This window comes from Delphinus delphis, chromosome 20 (assembly GCF_949987515.2).
Source record: "Delphinus delphis chromosome 20, mDelDel1.2, whole genome shotgun sequence".
NCBI classification, from domain to species: Eukaryota; Metazoa; Chordata; class Mammalia; order Artiodactyla; family Delphinidae; genus Delphinus; species Delphinus delphis.
In genome coordinates, this window is record NC_082702.1 from 11546377 (window position 1) to 11573599 (window position 27223).

The 27223-nt window shown below is 56.7% G+C and overlaps 2 protein-coding genes across 3 annotated transcripts; both read right to left on the reverse strand.

The window, feature by feature from the left end:
- Window positions 1-452: 452 nt before the first annotated feature.
- RABAC1 (Rab acceptor 1) lies at window positions 453-3551 on the reverse strand. The gene is made up of 5 exons (XM_059999118.1): window positions 3384-3551; window positions 2879-3091; window positions 2467-2564; window positions 776-877; window positions 453-693 (listed from the first exon to the last, which is right to left on the reverse strand). Exons 1-5 carry the CDS (start codon window positions 3437-3439, stop codon window positions 605-607), a joined length of 558 nt encoding a protein of 185 aa, XP_059855101.1. The 5' UTR covers window positions 3440-3551; the 3' UTR covers window positions 453-604.
- Window positions 3552-7931: 4380 nt separating this feature from the next.
- ATP1A3 (ATPase Na+/K+ transporting subunit alpha 3) lies at window positions 7932-27017 on the reverse strand. 2 transcript variants are annotated; one of them, XM_060000676.1, is made up of 23 exons: window positions 26880-27017; window positions 22778-22867; window positions 22623-22682; window positions 22277-22480; window positions 21640-21753; window positions 21391-21525; window positions 20763-20880; window positions 20361-20629; window positions 18886-19084; window positions 18699-18808; window positions 18482-18616; window positions 15977-16169; window positions 15525-15700; window positions 15303-15439; window positions 14504-14654; window positions 14215-14383; window positions 11396-11550; window positions 11195-11318; window positions 10302-10447; window positions 9611-9741; window positions 8986-9087; window positions 8638-8729; window positions 7932-8316 (listed from the first exon to the last, which is right to left on the reverse strand). In XM_060000676.1, the coding sequence occupies exons 1-23, from the start codon at window positions 26883-26885 to the stop codon at window positions 8288-8290; spliced, it is 3045 nt and encodes a 1014-aa protein (XP_059856659.1). In that variant the 5' UTR covers window positions 26886-27017; the 3' UTR covers window positions 7932-8287. The 2 variants fall into 2 exon arrangements, with proteins under 2 accessions (XP_059856659.1, XP_059856658.1); XM_060000675.1 differs by having other exon boundaries at window positions 22778-22906; window positions 26880-27005.
- Between the last annotated feature and the right edge of the window lie 206 nt (window positions 27018-27223).

The window sequence follows — 27223 nt, forward strand, 5'->3', positions numbered from 1 at the left end:
AAGCCACCACAATGAGAAGCCCATGCACCGCAACGAAGAGTAGCCCCCGCTCGCCACAACTAGAGAAAGCCCGCGCGCAGCAACGAAGACTCAACGTGGCCAAAAATAAATAAATTAAAAATAAAATAAAATAAAGCCCCAGTAAGTGGCAATTCATTAGCTTAAAAAAAAAAATCACATCTGTGAGTACAACTTAGATACTGAGTCCTGAGTCCTCCTAGCAAATCACTGGATATGGGGGTCGTCTCGGGGGCCCCTGCATACTCTTCTCCTCCTTAGAACTTGACATCACTGGCCGTCCTATCATATCTGTTATCCATCTTGTTTATTGTCCACCACCCTCCTCCCATCATGCCCATGGCCCACTCGCTCCCCACCTTCTTGGCCTCTGCAGGATCCCAGCATCACCCAGCACAGACCCCCAGAAGACCCTGGGAGAATATTAGCTGAACAACTGTTAACAGTTTTATTTCCAAAGTTGGAGTCCCTCCCCGGGCTTGTAATGGGAGGGGGGCCTTTGGCCAGACCTGCAGAGCCGAGCAGGACGGGGGTGAACGGGGACAGGGCAGCTGGCCCGGGAGGCTGGCAGGTCCTTGAAGCCGCCTCACACAGGTTCCATCTGCAACTCCACGCCGTCCACGGCCTCCACCTGATGGAAGGCGGCGTGGGAGCCGATGACCACGAGGGTGGCTCCTGCAGGAAGACGGGCAGTTCAGGGCCTGGCTGCCTCACCTGGCCCCCATGGCCCACAGCGCCACCCAGACCCTGTACTCACCCAGGACCCAGAAGACGGCGGAGCCTGCGCCAGCCAGCCAGAAGAAGGGAAAGGAGACGGTCCCAGCCAGAGCATACTGATGGGCTGGGCTCACCTCTCGGCCTGGGGGCAGACGGCATTGGGGCAGCTGTTCTGATACTCGTGCCCTCTCCCAGAGTAACCCCTGATACCCGCACCCCCCCCACCACCACCAATCTGGTGTCACAAGACACCAGATTGTCCGGGAGCCTCAGGATCTAAACTCCTAGTGCCAAGGCCCTCCGAGTCCACGGGCCCCACCCATGTCTCCAATGTCCCCACCCATTGTCCGTGGGAATACAAGGGGCCTTCCTCAGCCCCCTCGCCACCCTCCAACCCCACTCCTACTAGGAAGCTCCCAGCCTCCCTTTCCCGAGACTACAGCTCTCCTGCTCCAACCTGCACTCCCGTAGACCTAGAGTCTCCAACTGGTGGCCCAAGGGCCAAGTCTGACCCGTGGATGTATTTTTTTTTTTTTTTTTTGTGGTACGCGGGCCTCTCACTGTTGTGGCCTCTCCCGTTGCAGAGCACAGGCTCCGGACGCACAGGCTCAGCGGCCATGGCTCACGGGCCCAGCCGCTCCGCGGCATGTGGGATCTTCCCGGACCGGGGCATGAACCCGTGTCCCCTGCGTCGGCAGGCGGACTCTCAACCTCTGCGCCACCAGGGAAGCCCCGGCCATGGATGTATCTTTTGAGTCTGCATATTATTCCACAAGAATTTGATTTGATTTGTGGCTGACCGAGAAACTGGATGATTTTTCTTTCTTTTGTTTTTTTTTGTGGGGGGCCGTGTTGTGTGGCATGCGGGATCTTAGTTCCCTGACGAGGGATGGAACCTGGGCCCCTTGCATTGGAAGCTTGGAGTCTTAACTACTGGACCGCCAGGGAAGTCCCTGGATGATTTCACAGAACAATACAGTCAGTCCTCTGTATCCTCGGATGGAAACCCGTGGATCATTGTTCTTCGTCATTTTTTACAAGGGATGGCAGCAGTGGCTGAAGCCACGTCATGTCTATGCCCCAGGCGCTCCCTCCATGCCCTGGGCTTGCCCGACACGCCCCTCCACCCAGCCCACCTTTGTCATGTACAAAACTGGCAGGCTTCTGAAGGATTCTGTCTTAGCTCTACCTGTTTGTCTGATCCCAATTCCCCCTTATACCCCCTCCAAACCTTGAGCTTCCCCTACTTGGGAACTCAGGCCCCTCTTTCTTCTCAGTGGTGCTTGGTGCCAGTCTGGGACCACATGAGCCACAGGCCTCAGCTTCCCTCTCTGAGAAGTCCCAAGATTTTTCCACTTCCACCCCAGGAAGCAGGAAAGGGGAGCCCAGCTCTAGGCCAGTGTAAGGTCGCCACCTGGTGTCCAATGTGGGTACCTGCAGCTGATGCCTTTGGCAGGAGGTAAGGGAGGAGGGAGAGGAAAGGAGGAGGTTTAAGGGACAGGAGCAGGTGGAGGTGGGTTCTGGGATATCTTCTGGGCTTGGGGAATAGCAACTTGGGGGGCTGAGAGTGGGTGGAAGCATCCGGTGTGTCTGAGACTTTAAGGGATTGAGTTTGGGGGATCTAGTGTAGATCTACGCTTGGGCAGACTTGGGTTCACAAGGACTTAGGTTTGGAGTCAAAGGCTTGCATTCCAAGAGACCAGGATTTGAGGAGGGCAGGGGATTTCTCACCCATCAGCACAAACTTGGACTGCAACGTGCGCAGATAGAGGATGTAACAGGCGCCAAAGAAGACAGCCAGAGCCACCAGCAGCATGGGGGATGTCGCCCTGGAAGAGGGCAGGGAGGCATGCGTCAGGCAGCTGGGACTGGGCCCGACACGGAGGCCCTGACCTTCTACACTGGCGGATGACAGGCTACGTCCTTGGGGCTGGGGAAGTCTAGGTCACATTTGGTCACACTGAATCCTGGCCAGGCTCATGCGGGAGTAGGGACCTGGCCCTTCGGTCAAAAGGTCCGGCAGAACTACCCCATGGGGACGGGGCCTGGTCAGTGAGAGGAGGGGCCGAATGCTGAGGGCGGGGCCGGCCAGTGCGGGCCGGGCAGCATGGTGGGCGCGGGGCTGGGCCGGAGAGGCACTCACACACAGTACAGGATGAGGCCCAGGAACACGAACACATAGTTGCTCTGGTAGTACTCCACGTTGCGTACGAGGCGCTGGCACAGCTCGCCCACGTTGCGGGGCCGCGAGAAGCGCCGCTGGTCCACGAAGGAGCCCCAGGGCCGGATGGTAGCACGGCGCCGCTCCAGCCACTCACGGCCCGCGCCGGACGGAATCAGTTTCGGCAGCAGGGTCCTGGTGGGTGCGGGGCCAGGTCAGCGATAGACCGGGATGGAACCCGGACCCTCGAGCAAGAAGAGGACCGAGGGGGGCCGGACTCCGCGGTTCTGGGGAAGATATGGTCACAGACTCCTGGATCCCCGGGGAGAAAGGGGCTGAGGACCCAGACTCCAGAGTCCTCGAAGAGGACACCAGGGGCCCAGACTCATGTGTCTGGAGGCCGGGATTCCTAGGACCCCAGGGAGGAAGGGGCGGGGGACCAGGACTCCCGGGTCTCGGTCAGGGGGGTTAGATCCAGCTTGCTCACGTGGCGCTCAGCCCTTCCACCTCGGCATCCTTCTGCTGGTCCTTCTCGGCCGCCATGTCTGTGCTATGAGGGAAAGAACCGCTATAACGAACCCAGGGCCCTGCACACTCCGCGGGACCCGCCCGAGCCTGGCCTCACCCAGCGGAGCGGGAGCGAACGTGGCGCCGGTCTCGGGGCGGTAGTTTTGCCGCCGAGCATTGTGGGAGTTGTAGTCCCGATGATGTCGGAGAGAGTGGGCGCCATGATGGTGGTATGGCTCGCGAAACACCTTGGGAGATGTAGTCGCGTAAAGTGACGCCTCTGGGCATTGTGGGAGTTGTAGTTTCAGAAGCAGGACGCGTGGAGTCGGAAAAGGTGGGTCGTCAGGAGTCAGGGCGGTATGCGAGCTCTAAAGTCAGAAGCCGGAGCTCTAAAGGCAGAAAACGTTGTGTACTCCCCCGTGCAGGGTACGATGGAGGCCGTGTAGAGCTGTCATTCTGACTCTAGAAGGTATAAAAGAAAACACTTGCTAAAACACGCAGATGTTCTGACTCAGCAGATCTAGGGTGAGACCATTCATTTGCATTTCTAACAAGTTTCTAGGTGATGTTGATGCTTCTGGTCCATGGCCCACATTTTGAATAGCGAGACTGTAGAGAATTTGTGGGAATCTATTTCTTCCTTCTTCAAGAGGCTAGTGATGGGGCCATGGTTGCTGGAGGGGGGTGCATCTAAGGTAGGGGGCAAAGCTCCCCCCACAACCCTTGGGCTCCCAAGGATGAATGGGTTAGGGTTAGGGACCTAGGGATGCCCCTGCTTTGGATAGGACGGAGGGAAGTGGGGGAAAGGAAAGGGTTGAGTTTTTTTTCATTTTATCATTTTATTTTCTTCTAGTTTTATTGAAGGGGTGAGAATTTTTAAAAGACGGAGTTGCTATAACGAAAAGAGCTGGGATTCTGGGGTCAGAGGTCAAAATTCAGGCTGTGTTGACCTCATCACCTCCCTGAACCTCGGTGTCCTCAAAGGGACAGTGAAGATCCTGGTGGTACTGTTACCAAGTCCAAGCTCTCTCTGCTCGCCGCAGGACAGGCCAATAAATCAGGAGATGAGGTGTTGAGGCAAGGAATAGCGACTTTATTTGGAAAGCCTGCAGACTGAGAAGATGGCGGACTAGTGTCTCTGACTGGGGTCTGGATGCCAGTTTCTTTTATAGAACAGAGAAGGGGAGGAGGTGAGGAAGTGAAGTAAAAAGGCCTTAAGTCTTGCAGATATCTCCTGGAATGGACAGCCTCAGGAAGGGGATGTGTTAATTTCTTCTTTCTTGCAGCCATTCACAGGTGGACAGGGTCAGGATGTTTCCCTGAACAAAGGCACTTTGGTTTAACATTCAAGCAGAGGGGCAGGGTTCCCTATAGACAGTATCCTTTTAGTGAACAAAAGCAAATGAGAAGCAAAGGTTAAAGTAAAAGAAACAGATCCAACCTGTAGTCCGATTTTGTTCATCCCTGTAATTGTACCACACTCATGGGGTTGAGATGGGGTTGAATGGTCCATGTAAAGTGCTTGAAAGAGTCTTGATATTTTATAACTGCTCAATAAATGGTAGTCCATGTTATTGCCACTACATTATCATGACTGTTATGATTATTTCTAGAGTTCAGTCTTCTCAAACTTAGCAGTAACTTACTAGGGGCTGCTGGCCCCTTGGATGTCCCAAAGAGTGGCTGGCATCTGAGACATGGACCTTTCTTTCCCCTAGCTCTCACAGCCATAGTTCTCTCAGTCTTTGCCCCTGCCCCTGAGTGAGTTGTGGGAAAGAAGGGAGCACCAGCATGCCTCAAGAAATGTGTGTGGAAGTATTGGGAAGCCTGGGCTCCCTTACACAGACTGAGGACCTCATTTTCCAAGGTTGGGTGGAGCTGAAGGAGAATACTCACCTGGGAGATCCAGGTGACTCTTAACTCCAACTCTTGTCTTCCAAGGATCACATTCCTTTTGGGTTTGGGCTTTGAGGCCTGCTGGAGGGCATCCCCACAAGGTGGGGAAGATGACCCTCTCGAAGGGGCTGGTGTAGCAATAGGAGGGAGGCCACCTGTGTGTGCATGGCAGGGGGGTCCCAAGCTGAAACCGAATGAGCCATACTTTGAAGATCAGGTTGGCTAGTTACCGTTCACTTCCTCTTTGTCAGCCCCAGGCTTTTAGTAGAAGCTTGTTCAGGCTTCCCATTTGGGTCGAGCTGGGCTTCAGGAAATCAAGGTGGGGGGGGGGGGCTGTGAGTCCACAGTTAGCCCAGAGCATTAATGAGGTAGCAGCGCCTGAGTTCAAAGTGATGGGAGCAGCAGGGGTAACCAGAAGAGCCCCCAAGAGGAAGATGAATCTTGGGGAGCAGAGAGTTGGAAGCAGAGGTCCAGCTGCCTTCTTCCAGGGCCGACCTGGGGAAATTGGGGTTTGACTTTTGTTATGAGGGCTTTGGAGGTTCCTCATAGGAACACGAATAAAAGTGATTTCACTCATAACCCGCCAGTATGTGCTCTGAGCAGAAGACATAACAGGCAAAGTCCTGGAGGTGTCAAAAGGCATGGGCCATGGGTGGTGGAGTCCAGAGGCAAGGACACTGTTGGAGAGGAACCCTCTGAGTGGGGCCGGACGGGAACTTTGAATCAGGGGATTCTGAGGGGCCTTGGCGTAGGGGCAATGTGGGGGAGGAGCCCCTTGAAACAGAGATTGTGGGAGAAGGGGCCCTAAGATGGAGATACTGTGAGAGATGGGAAGATCCGTGAGACAGGGGGATGAGGGGAGACTGGGGGAGAAGGGACCTATGGCAAGTGGGCCCTGAATTAGGGGGATGGTGGGAGATAAGGGGGTGCCTGAAAAGATTATGAGATGGGCCCTGGCCCTGTGGTCCCTCCACCTGAGGCCTCCTTCCTGCCTCTTGGACCCCTGGAGGAAGTGGAGCTGGGAGGGTAGGAGGACATTAGCACAGACAATCAGAAACCTGGTTTAGTTTTCTGCTGTGTGACCTCAAGGAAGTCCCTGCCCTCTCTGGGCCTCAGATTGCCCACCTGTCTATGGGAGTGTTTTTACCCTGTACCTGATGAATAGTTTCTCTGGCCTCCCCAGGAGAGGTCCAGGCTCACGTAACCCTTACCGGACTGGGCTCTGCCCTGGGCATCACAGGCGTTTCTGGCACACGTGGCCGCTGCCTTCAGACTGCCTTGCCCCTCAGATTCAGGCACTCCTCCTCAGCATTGTCCTGTGCAGTGGGCACGTGCACACACTCACACTCATGTGGACTCTCAGCATCTCGACCACCCAGCCACCTGTGCTGGGAGGCAGGCAGGCCGGGACCAGCCCCAGGCCTTCCTCTCACTCCAATCTCTGGGCTGTGTTAGCAAGGCTGCCTTGAGGGAAGTGGTAGAGCTGCCCAACCAGAAGGGCTCAAATTCAAAAGACTGACAAGCAAGTGTTGACGTGGATGTGGAGCAACTGTAACTTTGATGCACTGTTGGAATGCAGATGACGCAAGAGCTTTGGAAAGGGCGTGGCTATTTCTATTAAAGATAAACACTGTCTATCCCCCAATCGGCAATTCCATTCCTAGGCATGTACCCAACAGAGATGCACACGTGTCATCAGAGGATATCACTAGAACGTTCCTCTTCCTAGAGGCTTCCAAAGTGTAAACAGCAAATGTCCATCAACAAGAAAATGGATCAACAAATCGTGTAATAGTCACACAGTGGAAAACTCCGCAGCAATGAAAAAGAGCAGCTACTGATACATGGAACACTGTGGATGACTCTCATAGACATGGTGTGGAGGACAGGAAGCCAGACACATGAGACAGCATGAGACGGCATGCTGTAAGACTGCATTTCTACAAAGTCCAAGAATTGGTACAACTAAACGATGGTGACAGAAGGCAGTTCAGCAGTTACCTCTGGAGGGGGGCTGACTGGAAAAGGGGCACGAGAGACCTTTATGGCTAGTGGCTACATGGAAGTAATTTTTTAAATCATTGAGCTGTGCCCTTGAGACTTGTGCACGTCACTGTATGAAAGTTTATCTCAACAAAAAGAGAGAGAAGAGCATAGTGACTTAGAGCTTGGACAGCCTAGGTTCAAATCCCAGATTTGTCACCTCTCAGCTGTGTGACCTTGGGCAGGTCACTTTCCCTCTCTGTGCCTTGTGAGGATTGAGTGAGCTAATACACGTAGAGTGCTTAGGAGAGGACAGCACAGGGTGGGAGTTCAATGAACCATTAGCATCATCGCCTCCCCCGGTGCCTCTCCAATATGAGAGGATCCAGAGTCTGATTCCCTTCCTCTCCCCTGTTCTGATCCCATGATCCCATCTCCTGGCGAATTCAAGGTGCCCTCACTCTAACCCTTGTGGGGCTACAACTCCATGATTTGATGACTTTGAGATTCCATGACTCCCAAGCTCATGCCAGGCTAAATTCCTGGGGTTCTGTGAATCACCCAGCCACGGGTGCCAGCACAGGGAACACCGTCCTGCCCACACCCCGCGTCCACAAAGCAAGCAAGACACACACACGCGGCTTCTCTGTCCCCACGGATATATTTGATAATTGTCCAGAACCAGAGACGGCGTCAGCCAGGGGGTGAGGGGGAGTAAAAAAGAGCCCAGGGAGGGGGCTGGGTGGCAGGGATGAGGAGAGGGAGAGGAACAGACACACAAAAGAGAAAGAGGAGAGAGGCAGGGGGCGGGGCGGGGCGGGGCGGGAGCGGGGAGAGAAGCCAGCCAGAGGGGGAAGAGGGGGAGGGAGGCGGGAGATAACTTGAGGGGGCGGGGCCAATGGGAGAGAGGGCCCCTCCCCCCAGAATACAAAATGAGGGGGACCGGAGTGGGCTGTCCTGGGCTTGAGGGGCAGGGTAGAGACGGGTGATGTGGTGGGGTTGAGGTCAGTAGTAGGTTTCCTTCTCCACCCAACCTGGAGAGACAAAGGAGGAAAGAAACAGAGATGAGAGGGAGACGGGCACGGAGAGAAGCACAAGCAGAGACAGACAGACAGCGGCACAGAAAGAAACCAAAAGGGGCAGAGACACAGGGAAAGACACAGAAAGGAGGAGGCCCAGAGAGCCAGGAAGAGAGAAGAGTTGCAAAGAGGGTGGAAAGACAACGCAGGAGGGAGGGGTTGGGGGGAAACAGAGAGTGAGGTTAGTATCAGTCACACAGCACTCTCTCGCCTCCCCTTCCAGCTGCCCCGTCCCGTCCCCCCAGCCTCCCCCCCTGTACCCAGTTAGCCCCTCACCCCCGGGGTTCCTGCGCAGGATGAGTTTGCGGATTTCGTCATAGACGAAGATGAGAAAACTGTAGGGGAAGGCACAGAACCACCAGCTGGGCCTGCGGAGACGAAAGAGCAGGAGGGCGTCAGTGTGGGGCGGAGACGGGGCGGACACACACAGGCAGGGTCCCAGAGGACAGGCGGGGCCGCACTGGGAAGATGCTCCCCTGGTCCTTCGTGCCCAAGGTGAGGGGTGCCCGGGCCATGGCTGTGGGCTGGGGTCTGCACAGCGCCCCCCTGTGAGGGCGTCCAGCGGGGAAGGCTACCCGGAGGATCCCGGAGCAGGTGGTACAGGGCAGGGGAGGGGGCACTCACTTGAGAGGGTACATGCGAAGGGCCACGTCCATGCCGGGGCAGTAGGACAGGAAGGCAGCCAGGGCTGTCTCCTCAAACAACCCGAAGATCAGGATCTTGTTCCTGGAGGCACAGGCAGGGCTGGACCCAGAGAACTCGAGCAGGCACCCCCATCCCACCGAGACAGAGGATCTGCCAAGAGCAGATGCACAGAGACAGACACGGAGACACACAGAGATGGAGACCGAAAGAGGCAGAGAGGCACAGATGGGTCCAGGGAGATGGTGACACCGAAGTATAATGACAGAGACAGTGACACACAGGCAGGGGTGTGAAAAGATACAGCAGGGAATTCCCTGGCGGTCCAGTGGTTAGCACTCTGCGCTTCCACTGCAGGGTTCCATCTCTGGTGGGGGAACTAAGATCCCACATGCCGTGCGGCCAAAGAAAAAGATAAAGCAGATCTGGAGAGGGACCAGAGACACCCCAGCAGTGTGCACACACACATATGGAGAGAGAGAGAGACAGAGAATCCAAGATAGATGTGACCACTGGAGAGAAAATCAACTCAGAGGCAAAACTGAAACAGACAGACAGACAGACACGGGGCGGGACGGAGAGCAAGCCCGGCGCCCGCGGCCCTCACTTCATGCCCTGCTGGAAGACGGAGTTCCTCCTGGTCTTACAGATGATCAGGTCAGCCCACTGCACGACCACTATGCTCACAAAGAAGGCCGTGTGGCACGTGAACTCCACCACTTTCCTCTGCTCGTAGGTCTGCAAGGGCGATGACGCGGGTGCCGGTCGGCGGTCAGTGTGGCCGCAGCCCCAGGCCCCACCCTGGGCCCACGTGCTCCTTGTCTGCGCCCCTGCGTAGGGCCCCAGGGCAAAGCGGGGACTCTGTCCAGATGGGATCCCCTAAGGGGCGTGCCTTCCCTCTGTAGTTCAGAGCCCCACGGGAAGAGTCAGGAAATGTACAAGGAATTAGAGAGGGTAATGGTGACCTCGGTTGTGGACCAGAGATCCTGGGAGCCTCCTGAGGGGACTCCAGCTGGGCTTTGAAGGCACAGACAGAGATGGGGAATCGGACAGCAAAGGCGTCTCGCCTGGTGGGGCAGAGAGCATGGCCGGCGGCCAGGACCGCGATGGGCTGGGCCAAGAGCGCCAGGAGGCCCCTTGTGTCCAGCGAGGATCTTGATGCCGCCCCTGGGGCAGAGGGACCATCACAGGAAGCTGCCCCTGCATGGTTGGGACGGCTCGCCCCAGCCCAGGATGCTGTGGGCAGGGACCCCGCCTGGGAGGTCCCAGGCCATGCTGTGGGACCCAGCCCTACGCACCCACTGCTGCCCGTAACTGTCCTCCAGGTCGTTGACGGTGCGGTCATCCCAGTTCAGCCGGATGCCCACCAGGTTGCCAGGCAAGAAGCCATTTTCTGCCAGGATCACAAAGTAGGAGAAAAAGCCACCAAGAGCCTGGATCATTCCTGGGGGAGGAGAGAAGGGAGATGAGAAGAGGCTCAGGTGGGGCAGGCAGCCAGCCCAGGGCACCTCTGAGGCCCCTTGAGACCCACACTGCGAGGATGGTGAGGTACCCGGTCCTCTTGCCTGACATCATCCGGGGCTGAGCTCCCAGAGGGCCATCTGAGGGTGCCACCTGGTGGCAGGAACCTTGGAGACGGGGCTCTCCTGAGGGGAGAACCTGGAGGCTCCCTCCCACCCGCGCCAGGCCACCTGGACATCAGGAAACCCCTGAGGACCCCCTAGGCAGGAATGACCTCCCTAAGCCTCTGACCACCGCCACCAAGCCTCTGCTTCCTGGGACACTCCCAGCAACAGGGCGCTCAGCACCTGTAAGACTGCACACCTCACCCCCAGCAAAGATGGAGAAGGCAGGAGGGCGTGGGGCTCACTCCTGCCCTCAGAGAGCTCACAGGCTGACTGGTCCTTCCCATCACGGTGGCGGGTGGAGCAGGGGAGTGGCCATCCTGGGGCCAGCCCTGATCTGCCACTCAGTATCCCACGTGCTCCCCGGGTGCAGCCCCGGGCCTTTCCTCCACCTGTGCCAGCCCCACCTTGGTGACCACTGCCCATCTGTAAGTCACTCCTTCCAAACCTCCAGCACCAGGTCCTACTTTTCACTCCACTCATTCGGCACAAGGTTTCTGAGCACCCACGGTGGGCCAGGCACCAGGCACCCAGCCATACGCGAGGCAGGGCCCCCAGGTCCTCACCGATCTGTCCGTAGGCCATGCTGATGAGCCTCTCATTGACCAACTTGTCAGTGCGTGGGTTCCTGGGCTGTCTCTTCATGATGTCACTCTCAGCGGCCTCGTACGCCAGCGAGATGGCAGGGACCTGGGCAGGAGAGGCCAGTAAGTCGGGGATCGGGGGGACCCTACCCTCCCGGAGCCTGGGTGTGGCCGGGGCCTCACCATGTCAGTGCCCAGGTCGATGCAGAGGATGGTGATGGTGCCCAGAGGCAGTGGGATGTTGGCCATGATGAACAGCAGGAAGGGCGTGATCTCGGGGATGTTGCTGGTCAGGGTGTAGGCGATGGACTTCTTCAGGTTGTCGAAGATCAGGCGGCCTGTTGGCAGGGGCAGGCTCAGACCTCGGCACCCACACCAGGGCACCCTAGTCCCTCTGCCCCTTCCCTGCCCAGTCCACGCATCCTTTCTAATCCATCCCCCCCACCGCCTGCCTTTCCATACAGATGCCCAACCATGTTGCCCCTGTTCAAACATTCTCAAAATACAACCACTTCGGAAGACTGCTTGGTAGTTTCTTTTCTTTTTTTGGCCGCACGGTGTGGCTAGCGGAATCTTAGTTCCCCAACCAGGGATCAAACCAGCGCCCTTGGCAGCGAAAGCATGGAGTCCTAACCACTGGACCACCAGGGAATTCCCAGCAGTTTCTGTTAAAAGTTAAACATCCCTGCCTCATTGACCCAGCAATCCTCACCTTAGGTTTATACGCAAGAGAAATGAGTGTTTATGTCCACCAAAAAGCAAGTACAAGAATGTTCACCATATGGCATTAGTTATAATAGCCCCAAACCAGAACTGACCCGCTGGCCATCAGTAGGTGAGTGGATAAGTAAACTGTGGTCCGTCCATACAAAGGAATACCACCCGGCGAGAAAAAGGAACGAGCTACTGACACCCCCAACTCCATGGATGAATCTCACTGATGTTATGTTGAGTGAAAAAAAGCCAGACACAGAAGCATTCTTATCACATGATTCCATTTGGAAGAGGTTGGAAACGAATCCATGGTGCTGAAAGTCAGGATAGTGGTTATTTCTGGGAGGGGGGATATAGACCGGAGGGGACCTGATAGAACCCTAACGGGAGGCTGGAAACGTTCTCTATCTTGATGGGGGTCCGGTGGTTGTGTGGGTGCGTGCGTGCATAAAAAGTCACGGAGCTGCCTGACTTTGTGTGAAAGCCATATCCCAATAAAGATTCAATCAGTACAGTGCGTATAAAGTAAAAAGAAACTAAAGATGAACCCAGCCAGCCCCTCCCTCCACCTTCCCCCGTGTGCTGATGAGCAACAAGGTGTGTCATTAAGAAGGCACAGAAGGGCTTCCCTGGTGGCGGGGTGTTTGAGAGTCCGCCTACCAAGGCAGGGGACACGGGTTCGTGCCCCGGTCCGGGAGGATCCCACATGCCACGGAGCGGCTGGGCCCGTGAGCCATGGCCGCTGAGCCTGCGCGTCCGGAGCCTGTGCTCCACAACGGGAGAGGCCACAACAGTGAGAGGCCCACGTACCGCAAAAAAAAAAACAAAAAAAACAAGGCACAGAGGACTTCCCTGGAGGTCCAGTGGTTAAGAAAGACTCCACGCTTCCACTGCAGGGGGCGCGGGTTCGATCCCTGGTCAGGGAACTCAGATCCCGCAAACTGCGCGGGGCGACCAAAAAATAAATACATAGGTAGGACCCCATCTATCCTAGCACCCTGCTGGTTTTCTTCTTAGCACTTGTCACAATACGTAATTATGTTTGTTATGTTACAATCTGTTCGTTAACTTGCAGAAGGCTGTCTCTCCCAGCTCCTTGAGGGCAAGGACCCATGTCTGCTCTGCTCACAGCTGTATCTCCAGCCCCTGGCACCAGACACAAGGTAAGGAGTCCAATAAATGTCTGGGCGGCGTGAACGCCTCCGTGAGTGTGTGCTCTGCAGGTGCATGGAGGATGTCTTGGGGATGAGAAAGGGTTAACCATGTGTCCTCTGGGCCACAGGAGACAAGGGATAAGGGCGTTGAACCTGACACTGTAGGCTCAGCTGTTACCGTCTGAATTCTCTCTTATCAGGAGTTATTTTTTACACTGGGGACATTTCAAGTAGGACAGAGAGACTGGAAGAAAATGCATGAACAGTGATTATTTCTGGATGGTAAGATTATGGGTGATTCCAATTTGCTTCTTAATGCTTTTCTACATTTGCTATAATGATCATGAATTACTCTGATAATTAGAATAAAACGGAATGGGAACAAGCCTCATCTGTGGCCGCATCCAGGCCCGTCAGGAGGTGATGCCCGGCGGCCCCACCTGAGACCTTGAGGCCTTGCCTCTGTCTGCAACTCCCTTCGCTGACACTTCTCTACGTGAAGATTCCCACATGGGCCTAGAGACTTGACACAGGCGATCCCTGTCCCCTTGGGGAGGCTTCCTTGGCCCCTGACTCCAGGCTGGGCGAGGGGCCTCTTCAGGGCTCCCTCAGGACCCTCTGCTTCCCTGAGGTTGTCCTTATGAGTATTTTTTTTTTTAAGACTTTTTTGATGTGGACCATTTTTAAAGTCTTTATTGACTTTGTTACAATATTGCTCCTGTTTTCTGTTTTAGGTTTTTGGCCCTGAGGCACGTGGGGGTCCCAGCCCCCCAACCAGGGATCGAACCCGCATCCCCTGCATTGGAAGGCGAAGTCTTAACCACTGGACTGCCAGGGAAATCCCTATGAGTATTGTTTTTTAATGCTTCCGAATGTGCCTTGCCCACCAGACTGGGCCTGTGCTGGGCGACACCGGGACCCAGAAGTGCGTTGGCTGAGTCCTGCCCCCAGGGAGCCCCCAACTCCTCAGGGGGAGAAAACCGAAAAGGACAAGCGCAGGCTCTGCCGGGGGCCTGGTGGGATTCTGTGGTCTCCCGCCGTGCATCTGCTGCAGCCCTGGCCTCTTCCCCTCCCCCTTCTCGGGCTTCACGCAGCGACCCCAGTCTCCAGGGCCACCTGGGCCAACTCACTCACCCTCCTCCACACCCGTGACGATGGAGGCAAAGTTGTCATCCAGCAGAATCATGTCTGCTGCCTGTTTGGAGACGTCAGAGCCGGCAATGCCCATGGCCACCCCGATGTCAGCCTTCTTCAGGGCGGGGGAGTCGTTCACGCCGTCCCCAGTCACCGCCACGATGGCTCCCTGGAGGGAGAGAGGGTGAGAGTGACGCCCAGAGGCCTGGCCCCAAACCCTCTTCTCATCAAGGACCCCGGAGTCCAGACCCCCGGCCCCCTCCTCCGAGGGACCCCAGCCCGAGCCCACCTGTCTCTGACAGCCCTCCACAATGATGAGCTTCTGCTGGGGGGAAGTGCGGGCGAAGACGATCTCAGTGTGGTTCTGCAGGATCTCGTCGATTTGCTCAGAGGTGAAGTCCTTGAGGTCGGTGCCATGGATCACACAGGCCTTGGCATCCCTGGGAAGAGCAGAGAGTGTTCAGGACATGTGGGGCAGTGACACCTGTTGGGCAGACTCACAGACAGGAGAGACAGAGGACCAGGCTCCGATAGAGGGACAAGGGCTCTGGGGGTCAGAGATGAAGGGAAACAGGGGAGGAGGGGGCTGCAGTAGGAAGGATAGAGGGCAGACCTCAGGAAGAACCTTGGGACACTGGACTTAGAGGAACAGAGATATGCAGGCAACTAGGAAATAGAGACAGACGCAGAGAGACATGAGCGTGGGAAAGCTAAGTAAGTCAGAACAGAGATGAGAGACACAGAGAGAGACAAAGACATAAAAGAGAGATGGGAAGAGAGAATGACAGACACAGAAATAAGGGGTCTCACAGAATCCTCTCAGATGTGAATTACTAGCAGCCCATTTTAGAGAGGAGGAAACTGAGGCACAGAGAGGCTAAGTGACTTGCCCAAGGTCACACAGCTCATGTGTGGCAAAGCTGGGATGCGAACCTACCCCTTGCTAACCCCATGCAGCTGTAACACCAGGCTGCCCATCCTCACGATGGTAGAGGAACAGGACCCAGATGCTGAGTCAACAGAGGAGGCCCAGGAGGAGGGGGACCCGCAGTCCCAGAGAGACCTGAGCTGGGCAGGGCGGGGCTCACCGGGGGTTGACCTGGCTGACGGGAATGTTGAGCCGGGCGGCGATGTCCTCCACAGTCTCGTTGCCCTCGGAGATGATGCCCACACCCTTGGCAATGGCCTTTGCCGTGATGGGGTGATCGCCGGTGACCATGATGACCTGTGGGCATCATATGCAAACGGTCCAGCCTCACCGCTGGCCGCTGGGGCCCTGGCCCTGCCTCCCCTGCTGCCCCGGGCCATACCTTGATGCCCGCGCTGCGGCACTTGCCCACCGCGTCAGGGACGGCTGCCCGGGGAGGGTCGATCATGGACATGAGGCCCACGAAGCAGAGGTTGTCGGTGGTGAAGTTCACATCATCACAGTCGAAGGCAAAGCCCTTAGGGAACTGCTCCTCGGGCAGGTAGTAATGGCAGAAACCTGGCGCAGGGAGAGGGGCACAGGGGCTCCAGCCTCGGTCCTCCCTGCCTCCTGCCCGCAGCTCCCGGTGCCAGTAGTCAGGCTCCCTAGTTGGCCAGACAGTCAGTCAACACCCATTTCTGACAGACACCTTCCTGTCTCATTCATTCATGGTGCATTCTGGGAGGCCCTATTCTGAGCCAGGCTCTGGGCAGCCTCACATCCCTCCTTACCCTCAAGGGGCCCCCAGAGCTGGCCCAGCCCCTGCCCCAGCTTGGCTCCACCCTAGGTGCGCACCAAGCACGCGCTCGCCCAGGCCCCCGAGCTCGAGGTAGGCATTCTGGAAAGCCTCCTTCATCTCCTCGTCCAGCGGCTGCTCCTTGCCCTGCAGCAGGATGGTGGCACACCGGTCCAGGATGCGTTCGGGGGCACCCTTCATCACCAGCAGGTACCGGTTGTCATTGGGGTCCTCGGTCTCGTGGATGGAGAGCTGTGGACAGAGCAGAAGGCGGCCGCGCCTGAGCCTCACAGGGAGGGACCCGGAGGCTGCCCTGCACCCAGCTGGGGAAGAGGACCCCCCCTGCCACCCTGTCCGGAGCCACGGATGCCAGGACAGACCACCGCCAGGCTCCCCCAGAGGGCACTGCCCAAATCTCTCTACCCGAGAGATGTGCATCTGTTTCTCAGGCTCTCTCACAGAGACCTCTGCTCATCCCTGCCCGTTTCTGTCTCTCGGTCTTGCAGATATTTCTTCCCCTCTGTGTCTCTCTCACAGAAATCTCAGGGGTCCTTAGGATACGTGCTTCTCTCTCTGGCTTGCCCGACAACCTCTCATCCCGCATCTGACCCATCACTGAATCTAGTCAGCTCACCTCTGAAGTACCCGAATTCTGACCTCTTCTCACCTCCCCTGCCCTCCCATCCAGCCACCACCGTCTCTCATGAAATATCACAGCAGCCTCCACACTGAGTCCCTGTTTCTGCCCTCCCCTCCCCATAATATTTCCTCCCCATGGCAGCCAGAAGAAGCCTTTAAAATATGAGAGTCACAGGACTTCACTGGTGGCCCGGCGGCTAAGACTCCGCGCTCCCAATGCAGGGGGCCTGGGTTCGATCCCTGATCAGGGAACTAGATCCCACATGCTGCAGCTAAGAGTTTGCATGCCGCAACTAAATATCCCTCACGAGGCAACGAAGATCCTGTGTGCCGCAGCTAAGACCCGGCACAGCCAAATAAATAAATACTTTTTTAAAAAATGAGAGTCAGTGAAAAATGGTGCAGCCACTTTGGAAAACGGTCTCTGGCAGTCCCCTGAAAGGTTAAACAGAGTTACCACATAAGCCAGCAGTTCCCAGAGACATGCAAGAGACATGCAAATGATGTCATGCAAATGACATGCAAGAGACATGCAAATGATGTCCACACAAAAACGTGGAGGCAAATGTTCATAGCAGCATCATTCATAGTAGCCAGAGGGCACAAATAACCCAAATGTCCATTGACAGATGAATGGATAAACAAAATGTGGTCTATCCATTCAATGCAAAATTATTCAGCCATAAAAAAGAATGAAGCACTGATACATGCTACAACATGGAGGAACCTTGAAAACATTATGCTGAGTGAAAGAAGCCAGACATCAAAAAACACATATTGTACGATTCTGTTGCTTAGGGCTCGGGGAGACAGGGGGAGGTAGGGGGATAAAGCTGAGGAGGTGAGGTTGCTTTTTCTTTTTTTTTTTGTGAGGTTGCTTTTTGAGGTGATGGAAATGCTCTAAAACTGACTGGGTAGGGACTTCCCTGGTGGTCCAGTGGGTAAGACTCTGAGCTCCCAATGCAGGGGGCCCGGGTTCGATCCCTGGTCAGGAAACTAGATCCCACGTGCACGCCGCATGTGCACGCAGCAACTAAAGATCCCGCATGCCGCAACTAAGACCCGGCGCAGCCAAAATAAATGAATAAGTAAATAAATATTTTTTAAAAACCTGACTGGGCAGATGACAGCATGTATCGGTGAATATACTAAAACTACTGAATTATGCACATTAAGTGGGTGAGCTATGGTGTGTGAACTGTATCTCTCAATAAAGCAGTTTTTAAAAATGTGAGTCAGGTCCCATCTTGCCTCTGCTCGGTGGCTCATGTCCCCGAGGGTCACACCCAAGTCCTGTCCACAAGGCCCTATGGGACCTGACCCAGCACCCTCTGCCCTCCTCTCCCACCACGTTTCCTGGCTCAACATTCCCTGGCTATTCAGTACATCAACACACTCCTTCGTCAAGACCTTTGCACACGCTGTGCCCGCTGCCCCCAGCCGCCTGCAGGGCTCCCTCGCTCAGCATGGTGACTGGCGGACGTATTCCAAATGTCCTAATGTCCTCATGCCTTTGTCATTGTCTGTCTCCCGGCACTAGAGCATAAGTTCCGTGAGAGGAGGGACTTCACTGCCGTCTGTGTCCGCAGCACCTAACACAAGTGCCTCTGACACGTAGTTGCTGCTCAAAAACATATTTGTTGGATGGATGAATGAGATCTCTGGCTGGTTCCCACTCTGCTGCAGGAAGATCTTTACTCCCCTGCTGCCCACTCCAACAGAGACATTGCTCTCACTCCCGGGTCTGTGTTCCTCTCCCCACTGGGTGGATACTCTTGGACTTATTTTACAGATGGGGAAACCAAGGCTCTGGGAAAGTTAATAACTTGCCCAAAGCAGGAGGGCAGCGGGGCAGAGCTGACTGTTTTTCGGGCATCATAGAGAAAGTGAGATCCAGGCTGACTCTCCTGGAGAGCCTAGGGTACCTGGTATTTGTTGGTGGAGTTGAAGGGGATCTCAGCCACTTTCTTATTACGTTCGCGCATCAGCTTCACGGAGCCGGAGGACAACTCGATGCACTTGAGCAGGGCAGACTCGGAGGCATCCCCGGCCACATCCCTCTGTGGGGAGAGAGGGCTGTCAGAGCAGAGTAGCGCAGGGTGGGCAGGGGCCAAGCTGAGGCGAGCGGGAGGCCAGATCCACCTTGAGCACAGGGATGTTGTCCTGACCCCCCTTGAAGACGGCACGGTTGCAGAGTCCAGCAATGTGAGACAGGGCCACCCAGGTGTGCGAGCTCTTGTCAAATGAAGTCCCTGAAAAAGGTACGAGTCAGGGCTGGGGGGTGTCCGGGAGCCAGGCCCCCTCGGTCTTGCCTGGGCCCCACCCTCACCTGACTGGTCCTCAGTGGTGTCGGCCTCGTGGATCTGGTTGTCGAACCACATGTGGGCGACCGTCATGCGGTTCTGGGTGAGGGTCCCTGTCTTGTCCGAGCAGATGGTGGATGTGGAGCCCAGGGTCTCTACAGCCTCTAGGTTTTTCACAAGGCAGTTCTTCCGAGCCATGCGCTTGGCGGTCAGGGTCAGACACACCTGGAGTGTATGCAAGGGCAGGGGAGTTACAGGGTAGAGTCAGGCGGTGCAGTTGGGCCAGCAACACAACTGCCAACAACCCAACTGCCCAGCCCAGAGAGAATCCTGGGCAAAGAATGGGGTGTCGCCCAGCCACTCCACCCAAGGTATAGACCCACAAAAATGGGCTCAGATGCATCCCAAAGAAATATACTAGAATGTTCATAGCAGCAACATAATAGTCCCAAACTGAAAACAACCCAAATGTCCACTAACAGCAGTAGGGACAAATAAATTGGGGAATAAAAGGTGGGAATACTACACAGCAGTGAAAAAGAACAAGCAACCACTGCCTACAACCGCATGGGTGAAATTCAAAAACATAGTGTTCAGCGAGAAATGAGCCAGAAACAAGAGTTCCTGCTGAATGATTCCACTGATGTGAAGTACAAAAGCTACACGGTTTGAAGCCAGTCTATCCTAGGGGTAACCCTGGGGTTGGAGGGGAGGGGCTGAACAGGTCTTGAGGGGGCTTCTGGGGAACTAGATCTGGGTGCAGCTGACCTGGGGTGTGTTCAGTTGCCTGCAGCTCATCAGGCAGTACCTTCATATGCGCAACTCTTGTTTGTATAGTGTAGGTCAATGAAAGGCCTTTGACTTAGAGTAGCTTGGAATATGCTAATATGGAAAACGTTGCAGGATCTATTAAGTAAAAGCATCAAGGAACAGAATAGTATTCCCAGGATGGTCCCTCCTGTGTACCCTGAAAACAATGACTACGTACGTGGCAATATGCCCACCGTCACCGGGAACAGGGCAGAGAGCCTGCTTCCGGAGGGGGGCTGACGGCTGGGCAGTGGGTCGGGACTGTTATTTTATTTTTTAACTATTTTAATGTATTCTTTAGACTTTTTACCATGAGGTTGTGCTTCTTAATTTTGTAAGTTAACTTCAAAAATGATAGGGCCGTTAGCCCTTTCTGACTGGCAGTGTTTCTCAAGATTCTTTGTTGGTTGTTTTTTTTTGGGGGGGGGCCATGCTTCTCAGCTTGTGGGATCTTGGTTCTCCACCAGGTATTGAACATGGGGGCCCTCAGCAGTGAAAGCGCGGAGTCCTAACCACTGGACCGCCAGGGGATTCCCTGTTGGTTTGTTTTGTCAATGAGGCCCTCTGAGCCCCAGGACCCTCCTCATTCCACATCTGGCAGGCTTGGCCCTTGATGTCCACGTTGCAGTCAAGATTGTTGCCATCGGGCCCCAGCCCCCTCTTCCCTCAGACCCAAGGGTCCGGGCCTTACAGTAACAGTGGCCAGCAGGCCCTCTGGGACATTGGCCACGATGATGCCGATGAGGAAGATGACAGCCTCGAGCCAGGTGTATCCGAGAATGAGGGAGAGGATGAAGAAGGAGACGCCCAGGAAGACAGCCACGCCAGTGATGAGCTGGATAAAGTGCTCGATCTCAATGGCGATGGGCGTCTTGCCCACCTCCAGCCCGGAAGCCAGGGTGGCGATGCGGCCCATGACAGTGCGGTCACCCGTGGCCACCACCACGCCCCGAGCTGTGCCTGTGGGGTCAGAGGGGACTGGGCTGAGATTCAGCGAGCTTCAGAGAGACCCCAAGCCCCTGAGGCACGTCCATCTATCTGGATGAGTCCGGCCCCACCTGGGTGCCCGAACCGCCCCTCCCCGCTGCCTCACCTTCCACACAGTTGGTGGAAAAGAAGGTGATGTTCCGAGTCTCCAAGGGGTTGTCGTGAGTGCAGTCGGGGGAGCGGGTCTGGGGCTCTGATTCACCCGTGAGGGAAGAGTTATCCACCTGGGGACACAGGAGACAGGTGTCAACCCCGGGCCTGGGGTCAAGGGGCATTTGTCCAGAGGAGATTTCAAGATTTTTGTTTGTTCGTTTGTTTTGTTAACGAGGCTGAAGGCTGTGTCCCTGGAAGTCACAGCTAGAAGTCTGGGTGCCTGTGTCTGGGAGGACAGAGGTTGGGCTCTTGAAGCTGGGGAGGGTACACGGCTTCTTGCCAAGGCCTAAGGTACCTGGAGGTCAGAGGTACTGGATCTGAGGGAGGAGGGGGCCTGGACTGCAGGGTCCTGGGGGAGGAGGGGCCGGGGGCCTGGACTCCCGGGTCCTGGGGGAGGAGGGGTCCGGGGGCCTGGACTCCTGGGTCTGAGGGAGGAGGGGTCCGGGGGCCTGGACTCCTGGGTCTGAAGGAGGAGGGGGCTGGGGCCTGGACTCCCGGGTCCTGGGGGAGGAAGGGCTGGGGGCCTGGACTCCTGGGCCATTCCAGGAAGGGCAGAGCTGGGCCCCAGGCCCCTGGCCCACCTTGCAGCCGTGGGCTGAGATGATGCGCAGGTCGGCTGGGACTCGGTCTCCGCCCTTGATCTCCACCAGATCCCCGACCACCACCTCCTCAGCATTTACCTGCATCTTCTCACCTTCCCGGATCACCAGGGCTTGCTGGGGGGAAAAATGGAGAAGAGTCACCTCCCTGACTCCCTCTACCTGGGGTCACTGGGCATAGCCTCGCCCGCCTGTTCACCTCCATCTGGCCCCTTCCTGGGTACCCCTCACCTGGGGAACCATGTTCTTGAAGGATTCCATGATCTTGGAGCTCTTGGCTTCCTGGTAGTAGGAGAAGCAGCCGGTGATGATGACCACGGCCGCCAGCACGATGCCCAGGTACAGCTGTGGGGAGATGCAGGGTCACAGCCCGCCCTGGAGCAACTCCCCACCACCCCCATCCCGAGGTCTGTGGAACCTGGGAAGAGAGCTTTGAGTCATTGGGGTCTGTATTTGTATGTCTGACCTCAGGTTGTGTCCATTTGAGGGTCTGTGTCTCTGTCTGCCTGTCCACGTTTGAGTCCCTCTTTCTTTCTTTCTTTTTTTTTAAATGTTTGTTGTTTATATATTTATTTATCTATCTATTTGTTTATTTATTGGCTGTTCCCCGGCCAGGGATCGAACCCAGGCCCTCGGCAGTGAAAGCATGGAGTCCTAACCACTGGACCACCAGGGAAGTCCCATACTTCACCTTTCTGAGTCCCAGTTTTCCTCATAGCTTCTCTGGTTCTCTCACTGGGTGACTGTGAGAGTTAGATGAGAAGAAGTTGGAGGCTGGGCTTTGAAAAGTCTAAAGGGAGAAGTGGGGTGTGCATACGTGTCCCTACATGTATGAGCCCTTGGGCACAGCAGGGTGGAGGGCACTCACGTTGTCACCAGAAGGATCATCCTCGGTGCCTGCCTGGATGCCGTAGGCCAGGAAGCAGAGGATGGCCCCGATCCACAGCAGGATTGAGAAGCCCCCAAATAGCTGGCGGCAGAACTTGACCCACTCTGGGGTGGTGGGCGGCGGCGTGAGCGCGTTAGGCCCATCGCGGGCCAGGATCTCCTGGGCTTTGCTGTGGGTCAGACCCTAGGGGACACAAGACTCACACAGAACCCTCCCGGAGCAACCCTGGCACCCCCAACACTTCCCGAGTGCCCCCAGGCACCCAAGGGTCACGGCTTCCCATCCCCTCCCCCCTCGGACCCTTCTCCCTCCGGTCCGGCCCCACCTGCACACAGTCGGTGTTGTATTTCCGGCAGACCTCTTCCACTGACATCTTGTGCTCTGTCTGAGGAACAGGAGTTTGGGGGGATCGGGTGAGTGAGGAGGCCGGGCAGTGGCGGGTGGGGCCTGCTCTGGGTGGGTGCAGAGGGTGGGACTTACCATAGCCACCTCCTTTTTGAGGTCATCCAGGTCCCGGCGGTCTTTGGTGCCCTTGCCCTTCTTGGGCGAGCCCTTGTCATCTTTCTTGTCCTGCGAGGTGGCGACACGATAGCTGTCAGAGCCACCAGACTGCGGGCGAGAAGGGGTTACAAGGGGACACCAGCCCTGCGTCTGTGCAGCTGCGTCTCTGGGCAGGGGCTGGCTCTGGGGGCTCAGTCTGTCTCTGCCCTGCGGCTCTGGGTATCTCTCAGAACCCCTGAGTCTCATCTCTTCCTACTGGCCTCTCCGTCTCTGGCTCCATGTATCTCTGGGTCTCTGTCCCTGAGAGTCTCCATCTGGGTCTGTCTGTGCCTCTCTCTCTCTCTCTGTAGGTCTCTCCCCTTCAGTCTCCATGTGTCTTTTTATCTCTCTGTGGCTTCTTCTCCCTCTCCCTGGGCACTTAGTCTGTCTCTTGCTAGGTCTGTCTGTCTCTCGCTACGTCTGTCTCTCTCTCTTGATCTATCTCTCCAGGTCTCTGTTTGTGCCTCTCTGTCTTATTCTGTTTTGTTTCTGTCTCCTTGTACCTCTTTATCTATCCTTCTCTTCATGTGTGTGTATATCTCTGTCTCTCTGTGGCTGCTTCTCTGATCTCTCTCTCCCTCATCACTTCATATTGTCCGTCTCTGTCTCTGTCTCTGAGTCTCTGTGTGTGTCTCTCTCTGATCTCTGGCTCTTTATGTTTTCCATCTCATACAATATCTGTTTCTATCTCTTGAACTCTCTCTCCCTGAGTCTGGCTGAGTCTGTCTCTCTGGGTTCTCTCTGGGTTCCTATCTCTTTCCCAGTTGGTGTGCAGGGATCTCAGACTGTCTCTGAGTGTCCGTATTTTCTGTCTGTATCTGTCTCCATCCTTATCTCTGCTTCTCTCTGATTTCATCTCTCAAGGTACCTCCTTTTCTGTAATGCTTGGTGTGTCTCTCTGTAACTGTCTCTACTGTTTCAACCACCTTGTCTATCTCTCACGATCTCGCTCTGCCATCTTCCTCTCTATCCCTGCATCTCTCCTTCTCCGAGTCCATCTCGGCATCTCTGTCCTTCCAGTTGAAGGTCTCCCCATATATCATTCTCCCTGTCTTTTCTGCCTGACTCTTTTTCTGGGCCTCTCTCCCCAACCCCATGGATGTCTCTGTCTCTCAAAGGACCCAGCAAATCTTGGGAGACCCCACAGGCCTGGCAGGAAGGGGGAGGAAAGGGCACTCCAGGTGTTAGTCACAGCTGGGACCAACGCCTGGGAGGCAGCCTACTGTGCACAGGGATGGTGGCCTGGCTGGACATGCAGCCAGTCCTGAGGGCCTTGACTGACAAGCTGTGGGCCTAGACTCTTTCCTGGGGGCTGGTGGGAGCCATGGATAGGTTTGGACAAGGGGTTGGCATGGTTAGCCCTCTGGAGGACAGACTAGGAGCTGGCTGGGATTTGGGGTGCAGAACAGCAAGAGGCAAAAGCCCCCGGGCTTGACTTGAACTGGATGTAGCGTGAGGGGGAGTGACTGAAGTTCCAGTTTGGGGACCTGGGCTGACGGGGAAGGAAGTGGCCTTGGAGGCTGGCAGGAGGGGTGGGGTGAGGCCAGGTGCTGGTAGAGGAGCGCTGACAGATCCTAAGGGTCCAGGGCCAAGCTGGGATCCCAGGCTCAGTGCAGCTCAGCGCTAATCCCCTCGTGACCTTGTAGAGAGTTGAGCTGCCTGCCGTCTGCCCCCAGACTGGGAGGCTGAGCCTGGGAGGCTACTGCAGCCTGGAGGCCTGGGAGCCTGGGTTTCAGGGGTGGGAAAGAGGCTTGGCCCTGGGCCAGCCCTGCAGCAGCACTGCGTCTGACATGGAACATGGAGGCTTGGGGGACAGGGAGGACACTCCTCCACCCCCAGCTTCAGGAGGGGTCTCGGACTCCACAGAGGGGTAGACCCAAGGATGGAGAGAGTGGAGATATGAGGTCATGGGCACAAGTTAGAGAAATAAGAGGAAGGCAGGAGAGGAAAGAGATGGAGGCCTGGAAGGCAGGAGAGGAGAAGTTGGGAAGAAAACCAGCTGCCCACCCCTGAAACCTCAGGGAAGGCTGGGGAGCTGATGCTTGGCCCCTATGAGGCCTAGGGGTGGCTTCCTGGACTCCTGGGTCTGAGGGAGGAGGGGCCGGGGGCCTGGATCCTGGGGCTGAGCGGGGAGGGACTGGGATACCCCAGTCCCTGGCAGACAAGCCTTGGCTCCTCCTTGCCCTTGCCATGACCAGACTCCCTTGGGGGCGGGCTTCCATCTGTTAGAGGGGGAGCCGAGGCTTTCCCAGTCAAGGCAGGAGGCCCAGATGGACGCACTGCAGGGCGGGAGCACCTCTGAGGGTGGGGGACACGCCTGCCTCGCTGCAGCCCGCCTCTGCGGCTCCTCGCCATTTTCCATGCTGTCCGCCTCCCCTGACACCTGCCCAGCTCACGCAGCCTCTGCCCCTCAGCCTGCCTCTCCCTCCCCCTTTCAAGGTGTCTGAGGCCTCATCTCAGCGTCTCTCCCTCGACCTCCCCTTTTGCCCTCTGTCCCCTCTTCCTATCATTCAGGCTGCCTCTGGTTGTCTCTGGATAGGAAATGTCTGTCCTTGGGTCTCCTCATCTCAGCCTCAGTTTCTCTCTTTGTCTCTCCTTGTCTATGTCCCACTCATGTCTCTCTTCGTCTTTCCATGTCTCTCTGCCTGTGTCCGTCTCTTTGTCTCTATGTCTCTTTTTCTCTGTCTCTTTCAGAGCATCTCTCTCAGTCTCTGCCCATTTCTCTCTGCTTTCCATGTCTCTGCCTCCCATGTCTAAAGAGCCTCACTTCTCCTCCTGTTCTCACGTCTTTTCCTAAGACCCTCCCGCTCATTTTTTCTCTAAGGCACTTAGCCCCAGTCCTCTCCTCCAATCTGCCCTCGGCTTCCCCTCCATTTCCACTTACCTGGAAGCCATCACTGACTCCCACCTCCCCCTTCTCTCTCCCAGTCTCCTCCCCACCCAGTTCTTCTCTCCTTCTCCCCTCGCCCACCCCAAGCCACAGATCTGCAGCCCCATTCCCCAGCTCCATCCCTGGGCCCATCAGCCTTCATCCGCCATCTTTCTCTTCATCCTTCATACTCCCTCTCCATTAGTGTCTCCCATCCCGACCCCCTCTCTCTCTCCATCCCATCCATCCCAGCCCACCCGCCTCCTAGCCCCCCATGGCCCCGCCTGACACGCAGGGAGAAATCCAGGGCTGCAGCGGGGGTCAGGTGGTCAGCCAGGGGAGGAGGCAGCATCTGCTGGAGAGACTCACAGACAAGGACACACGGACACGGAGGAAAGGGCATAGCCAGGCATGCACAACCCCTCCCCCCATACACACACGTACGCATTTGCATACATACACCCTTAGCCAGGCTCTCAGTCTCCCCGCCATGACTCTCCTGCTCCCCCCAGCCCCTGTGTCTGCTCCCCCAGATTAGGAGCTAGACACACACTGCAGCCCCAGGCCACTCCGCATTGCGGAGCACCCCCATCCAGGCCTGGAAGGAGAAAGAGAGGTCATCTGGTGTTCATCCCATAGTCTGGACCTGTCCCCGCCTGGCCAGGGAAGCAGACGGGCTTCAACGCCCCCAGACACAAACACCAGCTTTCAGACACACCCAGACACGGTTACAGACATTCAGACACAAACCCGGGCCACACAATCGCAGGCAGACGGTGCTGCAGGGCCTGACAGAGCCAGGAGCACACACACGCACACATGCACACGCACACATACGGTTGAGCAGGCAACCGCACCAGGTCAGGCAGAGGTGCTGAGGGCGGGTCCGTGCCCCGCGGGCCCCGCACACAAAGGACACACCAACATGCGCCACAGACCCCAGCCAAGCCAGGCGGCCCCGCGCACACACTCAACCAGAGACACAACCACACGGACGGGCTGAGTCAGCCGGCTCACAGGTTCCTGAACCCGGGTCCCGGAGAGCAGGGGTCCCAGAGTCCCCGGCCCCCGCAGACACCCAATCTCACAGGACCCACAATGTCACACACACACACACACACACACACACACACACACACACACACGCATCGCCCGGCCGGCCCGAGCACCTACCCCCATCTTGGCGGCTCCGGGGGACAGGGGCAGGCGAGCGGGTCAGGGGCCGGGGCAGCGGCCTCAGGGTGGGCTCAGGCGCGGGCTCGCGCTGGGGGCCTCTGCAGCGCCCGCGCCTCGGTCCGCGCGTCCGTCCGGCGGTCAGCCCCACTGCACACAGTCTGCGGCGACCGACGCCTCCGCCTCCTCATATGCCCGCGCCCGCCGGGGGGCCGGCGCTGGCCAATCAGGGGCGCCGCCGTTCTGATGGACGGCCCGCGGCCCCGCCCCCGGTACTGCAGCTGTCCTCCCCGCCCCCCACCCACTGCAAAGCGGCGGCGAGGCGGCGAAGGGGGAGCGCTGCG

Excerpts from the sequence above, each read along its gene's own strand:
- RABAC1 (XM_059999118.1), bottom strand. The coding sequence starts at position 3,439 with ATGGCGGCCGAGAAGGACCAGCAGAAGGATGCCGAGGTGGAAGGGCTG. Across the intron at positions 3,092-3,383 it reads GTGGAAGGGCTGAGCGCCAC|GACCCTGCTGCCGAAACTGA; the intron begins GTGAGCAAGCTG and ends CGCACCCACCAG. Across the intron at positions 2,565-2,878 it reads GGCCTCATCCTGTACTGTGT|GGCGACATCCCCCATGCTGC; the intron begins GTGAGTGCCTCT and ends GCCCTCTTCCAG.
- ATP1A3 (XM_060000675.1), bottom strand. Across the intron at positions 18,617-18,698 it reads ACAACATCCCTGTGCTCAAG|AGGGATGTGGCCGGGGATGC; the intron begins GTGGATCTGGCC and ends CTCTCCCCACAG. Across the intron at positions 9,742-10,301 it reads ACAGTTACGGGCAGCAGTGG|ACCTACGAGCAGAGGAAAGT; the intron begins GTGCGTAGGGCT and ends TCGCCCTTGCAG.